Source organism: Portunus trituberculatus, chromosome 29, assembly GCF_017591435.1.
Source record: "Portunus trituberculatus isolate SZX2019 chromosome 29, ASM1759143v1, whole genome shotgun sequence".
Lineage (NCBI taxonomy): Eukaryota > Metazoa > Arthropoda > Malacostraca > Decapoda > Portunidae > Portunus > Portunus trituberculatus.
Window position 1 is genome coordinate 13,594,209 of NC_059283.1, and position 6,736 is coordinate 13,600,944.

General features: G+C 41.5%; 1 protein-coding gene across 1 annotated transcript; it reads right to left on the bottom strand.

Annotated features, from left to right (window-relative positions):
- Positions 1-3,974: 3,974 nt before the first annotated feature.
- On the bottom strand, positions 3,975-6,469 carry LOC123510581 (balbiani ring protein 3-like). Its single transcript, XM_045265858.1, has 6 exons — positions 6,326-6,469; positions 6,028-6,158; positions 5,752-5,853; positions 5,531-5,641; positions 4,792-4,964; positions 3,975-4,591 (listed from the first exon to the last, which is right to left on the bottom strand). The coding sequence occupies exons 1-6, from the start codon at positions 6,369-6,371 to the stop codon at positions 4,573-4,575; spliced, it is 582 nt and encodes a 193-aa protein (XP_045121793.1). The 5' UTR covers positions 6,372-6,469; the 3' UTR covers positions 3,975-4,572.
- Between the last annotated feature and the right edge of the window lie 267 nt (positions 6,470-6,736).

Below are 6,736 nucleotides of genomic sequence, written 5' to 3' on the forward strand. Positions count from 1 at the left end.
GAAGTCATACTGGCGATCATATAGAAGATTGTGAAGTAACAGATGTTTTAGAATCTTTTCATATTGAGACAGATTCAGAAAACTTTAGACAAGCGAAAGATTACAGTAATAGGGCGGTAGTTTGAGGGATTAGAACCGTCACCCTTTTTAGGAACAGATTGAATGTATGCAAACTTTCAGCAAGAGAGAGAGAGAGAGAGAGAGAGTGTGTGTGTGTGTGTGTGTGTGTGTGTGTGTGTGTGTGTGTGTGTGTGTCTAAAATCACTTTCCAACGCGGGAACAATTCACCTGATTGTCACTTACCTCCATTTCTATTCGTTTCAGTTACTGGCAAGATATAAGGATTTAGGGTAACGAACTCTAGCACAAAATAACTGATGCGATTAAGGAAGCTTAATTCTTTAGCTTCCTTGCAAGATATACATGATTTGAATAATGTAAGTAATGAAGCTGAATTGCATTATGTTACTGATAACAAACTGCTATTAGGCTTCAGAGAAGGTGCTGCTTCAAAGGTTCGTTACAGCGTCGCGTTCTTTACAGCGTGGTTGAGGCGCTTCAAGCTTCCTTGACGATACGGCGTCACCCTTCACGACAGGAGGCTGGAGAGAACGTGGGCTTCGGTTCTCCCAACCATTTGCGCTGCCTTGCACTTTTGGAGTGGTAAAGACGGAACATCCTCTGTTCCTTCAGTGGCACGGAATACAGTGCTCAGCTGAGTCAGCTCCTCGGCGAAACAATCCGGCGGACACGGGAAACCAATCCTCACAGTTCACACCACCGAGGTTCAATTCAATTCAATATTTTTATTGTTGAAATCAACTACACGTCAACCAACAAAAAGACTGTTATGAAGACACCGCGCATGGGCGGTCCCCCAGTCCAGATGTATCGTAAATGCATATAAATAGGCAATAATAGTAATTATAATAATAGCATCTATACTAAAAGTAATGTAAGTGATAATATCAACAAACATGATGAATCATAAGACTAAGAATGAGTGAAAATAAGAATACCTAATAGGAATAGGAGTAGTAACAGTAATATTAACAGTAATAATAATTATAATGATAGTAATAATAATAATAATTATAATGATAATAACAATAATAATAATGATAATAATAATAATAATAATAATAATAATAATAATAATAATAATAATAATAATAATAATAATAATAATAATAATAATAATAATAATAATAATAATAATAATAATAATAATATTAATAGTAATAATAATAATAATAATAATATTGATAATAATAATAATAATAATAATAATAATAATAATAATAATAATAATAATAATAATAATAATAATAACAATAATAATAATAATAATAATGATAACAATAATAATAATAATAATAATAATAACAACCACCACCATCATTATCATCATCATCATTATAATAATAACAATAATAATAATAACTAATAATCATAATAGTAGTAATAATAATAATAATAATAATAATAATAATAATAATAATAATAATAATAATAATAATTGTGTGAACATAATAATAATAATAATATTAATAATGATAATTATATGGACATAATAATAATAATAATAATAATAATAATAATAATAATAATAATGATAAAATAATAATAATGATGATAGCAACAACAATAGCAATAGAAATGTTTAGAGGTAAAATGTAATATTATCTTGTGTTAATGCAATGTCACTGTTCACTTTGGTCACTCACTCACTACCTAGCTTGAAGGAACTTGGGGTAGGCAGCCTTAATTCGCTTAAAGACTAGTGGGTCAGCGAAATGTTCCACCTTGTTGAACATGCTACATATACCAGTTTTCCGATATTTCTGTAGCTTAGCACAGTCCATGATATAGTGGCGGTATATGTATGTTTATTGCTCTCACCACACAGCCTACACTCTGTACTGACAGTTTTTCCAGTGCGTGTTGTTATGACGTCACAAGTTGTGTCTGTCACGGGCATCACCATCTGGTCGATGTATCACTTCCCACAGATACCTGTATCCTATTCGCAGCCTTGAGTAAGAAGTCTGCAGGTGTCTGGTGTGCAATCCGAGGGCAACGTAGTCCGGTGGTCTCCCGTCAGTCAGGTCGAGGTACCGCCTCAAGGACGGAATCTCTTGTGCCCATGCTGCGATGGAGGCATTGTAATTCTCAGCCTCTCGATTCCTGACGGTGACCTTGAGTTGGGCAATGGGTCTGGGAAGGTAACATACTATGGTCTCCTTTTTCCCACCTTGGTTGGCCAGCCTGTCTGCCTCTTCATTTCCATTGATGCCACAATGAGATGGACACCAGGCAAGGTGGACAGTACGTTGGCCACCATCTACAATGTGGTTGATGTCTCCGTAGATGGAGTGTACAAGATCCCAGTGCTTGCGGACATCTCCCAGTATGGACTGGATCGCGCTCATGCTGTCAGTAATGAAAACCACGTTTCTGTTGTTGACCTCCTTTCTAGAGATGATTTTAGCAGCAGCTGCGAGGGCCGCTAGCTCAGCTTGTGTCGAGGAGACTCCATCGGAGACGCGGAAGTGGTCAGTAATGACCTTATCATCTGAGCAGCGCCCCTCTCGGATCACTACTCCACATCCCGCACGCCCATCGACACCAACGGAGCCATCTGTATACACGTAGACTGTGTCTGAAGGGAAGGTGTCGATTCTAGATAGACATCTTTGTCTCAGTTCGGCATCAGTAATGCTGGCTTTCACATTCCTTTCACGTGGGTTAGGAAGTAGTGTGTGCAGATGGGGAGTAGCCCATGGAGCCACAGCTTTGGCTTTGTGCTTGTTGGCATGGGTGTAATCATGCAAGTTGATGCCGTTAAAGTGCAGCCCGAAGCCATCTGCCGTTTCTTTCTTTCCTTGTGGAGGGTTGGGTAAAGATTTTGTGAAAAAAATCTATCGTTTTCTGCGTCGAGCGATCTGGTCAGCTGTGAAACAGCAACTTCCTTAATCCTGGCTTCGACAGTGATAAGTCCAACCTCCGACCTGGCACACTCGGTTCGCGCAGAGGACGTGCAGCCCAGCATGATTCTGATGGCACTGTTCTGTATGCTCTCTAATTTCTTTGTTCGGGTTTTTCTGGCATCAATGAGATTGCTTGAGTGATATATAATCAATGATCGAACTATCATCAAGATGTACAACAGCCTTAGAGAGATGACTAAGGCGCCAGTGTTGCCTCCAGCCACCCTCCGTAGGATGCTGAGTCTAGCATTGCATGCCTGCTGCAGGGCTTGGGTCTGATACCTGTAGTGTCCTATTGAGACTCCAAGGTATTTATAGTGTGTCACAGTGGTCAGTGCCGTGCCTTGTATTGTGAAGGAGTTCACTGGACGTTTCCTCGTGGTTAGCACCTTGGTTTTACTAGGGGAGATAACAAGACCAATAGAGTTGCATATCTTGGTGAATTTGTTGAGGGCTAGCTGGAGTTTCACTGTTTGATCTGCTGCAGTCTCTGACGAGACAGCCAGACGTTACCCTACGGAACGAGCTCAGAGTTCATTATTTCCGATCTTCGGATAGGCCTGAGACCAGGCACACACCACACACCGGGACAACAAGGTCACAACTTCTCAATTTACACCCCGTACCTACTCACTGCTAGGTGAACAGGGGCTACACGTGAAAGGAGACACACCCAAATATCTCCACCCGGCCGGGGAATCGAACCCCGGTCCTCTGGCTTGTGAAGCCAGCGCTCTAACCACTGAGCTACCGGGCGCTCATCCCGTGCTTAGAATGCTATGTCGTCGGCGTAGATGGTCTTAAGCACCACCGAGGTTACTGATGTCATCCGCACTCAATCCTTAATTAACCCTTTCATTCACCTGTCAACACTGTGAACACTGAGGTGTGTTGCCTTCCGGAACCACTTGACTGCTTCCTCTGCATGCCCCTGCTCCTGCTCCAAGACTTCCCTCACACCAAGGTTTCATTATACACAACAACTGCTGCGAACTGCTGATCTTGAGTTTATTTTACCTACTAACTCCCGCCACCTGGCGAGCAAAGGAGGAACTGATACATTGGTGCCTGGGCCTCCATTACAGCGATGCCGCGCTAATCAACGCCCTTTGACATGTGTCTCTTTCTCCTTTATTTCTCTCACCTCGCCGAACATTCAAGTGTACTTAGCAGAGTCGACAACGCTCTGCTTAAAACTGAGAAGCATTACCTCGTGCACTAAACATGATATGACATGACAGTTGCAGAATCACAATTAGAGAAGGCTGATTTCTCACCAGCTCTTCTAGACTAAACAGAACTGCAGTGTACAGATCCTAGAGCTTTGAGTGGGCAGTCATAAACATCTTCAGTGTAAATACAAACTTCAAGTAAACCACCTCTCTAACAATCTAAACCACGAGATAACTTGAGTTGTGAGTGTGATGCTTAACAGAGATTATGTCCTTAAGATTATTACTGATGTGCTTTGCAGTACTGTTCCTCTTCCTCCTCCTTGTCCTCCTCCAGTTTAGTGCGATGTGTTCCAGAACAATTTATTCAGACTTTTCAACACTTCCTTGCCAAGTGAGTCGAACTTCAATTATTGTTTGGGATCACATCTGGTTAATAAAGGAAAATGTCGATAAATATTCACATTAGGAAGTAAAACTTTATCTCTTTACGTTTTTCCTTAAGCAAATACAGTTTATAAAGCAACAATATATCATTGCATTACGTGGTGATTCAAATTTGAAATATCAACACATAAATATGTGGTGCTATTCATATATGAAGGACAGAAACATTCGCGTTTGTTTACCTGCATAACCATTGGTTCCATTCCATACTGCTGCCACAGTCAATAAGGTGGATACACAGGCAGGCGCAGGCTCTCTCTGACCAACGCACTTCGTGATTTTTAGCCAGCCTAGCATCGCACTGACTCTTAAGGCGTGGGTCACAGACACAAGAGCAAGTCTCATCATCAAAAACCTGTCGGTAAATAGATCAATTAATAAGTATAGATATAGGTAATACAGAAACGATCACATAGAGGATGGTGTTCTAACCTTAACTCTAACATATAACGTATTCCTCTTATATATAGCGACAGTAACCAATTCAAGTGCAACTCTACAGGGCGCCCAGCAGAGGTTGTCTGGATGCAATTGCCGTCTAAGATGGCGTTGGTAGGAGGCACATGTGGGTGGCTGTTCTTCAGCTACTAAGCGAACCCTTGAAAAACAGCCACTCTCTGGCAGCACTCCAACTCGAGTGACCAAGATCACACCCCGTGTGCAAGGGCTAAGCAGCACCGACATGGACTGAAACCAGTGGCCGCGGATCGTAGCAAGGAACATGAGGAATCATTCACCAACTTGTTGAATGAAAATAACCAAAACGATGCAAGTAATGTGGCATATATCTTATTGAGAGGAACTGCGACTAACACTATTGCTGCTGCTGCTGCTGCCGCTGCCATTACTACGTAATATTACATTGTACAAGTAACATTACAATTACAAGATGTTTGTACAATAGTGAGACTCTGGCCTTACCTCGTTAGTCTCACAAGTAGTCCTGTCACAGCTACACCCGCAGGCAGTGTGTTCCTCCACGGAGACATTTACACACGTGGGTGAGTGACTTACTCTTCTAAAGGCTTCCACCTGAGAGAGAGAAAAAAAAAACATTTACGAACACAGATCTTCCTGTCTTTAAGTATACAGTGTTGTCTCACAGTTGTTATTGTTTTCACTTCTTTCGTCTGTCAACTTACTTGCACGGTCTTGGTTTGGAAACTCCTTGCCACGCACTTCATCGGGTATTCAGAGCAGAAGAGACCTGAGCACTGGTTGATCTTGACCACGCTGGGTTTCACCTGTGGTCCAGTGCATTGCAATCTATTAAGCATGATGATCCACCCAGCTGCACCACGCAGCTTTATAGCTGACTACAATATTTCACCATAAAATGCAAAAATAACAAGAACTGCTTGTATGTTTGTTAACACCAAAGCTGAATTGATTGTTATTGATTTGTTCTCAGAACTTACATAGTCATATCCATCAGGAACCTTCAGTTGAACCAAGGAATCTGTGGGCCTGTTGCAATGCGTGACAAGTGACTGCTTGTACCAGAACTTCTTCTCAGCTCTACTCTTAGCCGGGCAATTTTGAGTAAATCCTGCCAGGTTAGAAAAAAATGGATTCGGATATGTCCTTCAAAAAAGATGGAAAAAAAAAACAGCACTCACTCACACACACACACACACACACACACACACACACACACACACACACACACACACACACACACACACACACACACACACACACACACACACATCTTACCGTGGCACAGCGCTACCACCAGCGTCAGTAACAGCACGATCTTCATCGCCGTCGTCAGTGTGCAGGACAAAACCTACCTGGTACTGTTGCTGCCAGACAAGTGTGGCGCACTGCGCAGCCTCGCTCCACTCACAATTTATAAGAATACAAGAACCGGATATTTTGTGTATAAACAGCATATCATAACACGATAAAACTTGTGTGTTTATTTTTTAAACAAAATATAACTTTCACATAACAAACATATTTTTCATCCCCCACCTCCCTTAGACGTATCAAAAATGTTTGATAGAGGCAGGCAAAAAATGGTCGATTTCCTTACCCTCCTTTCGCTTCTGCCCTCTCTGCAACTTCATCTCTAGTTTTCTTTCTGACCTTTTTACTGCTGCTCTTGTTGACGGTCACTATTCT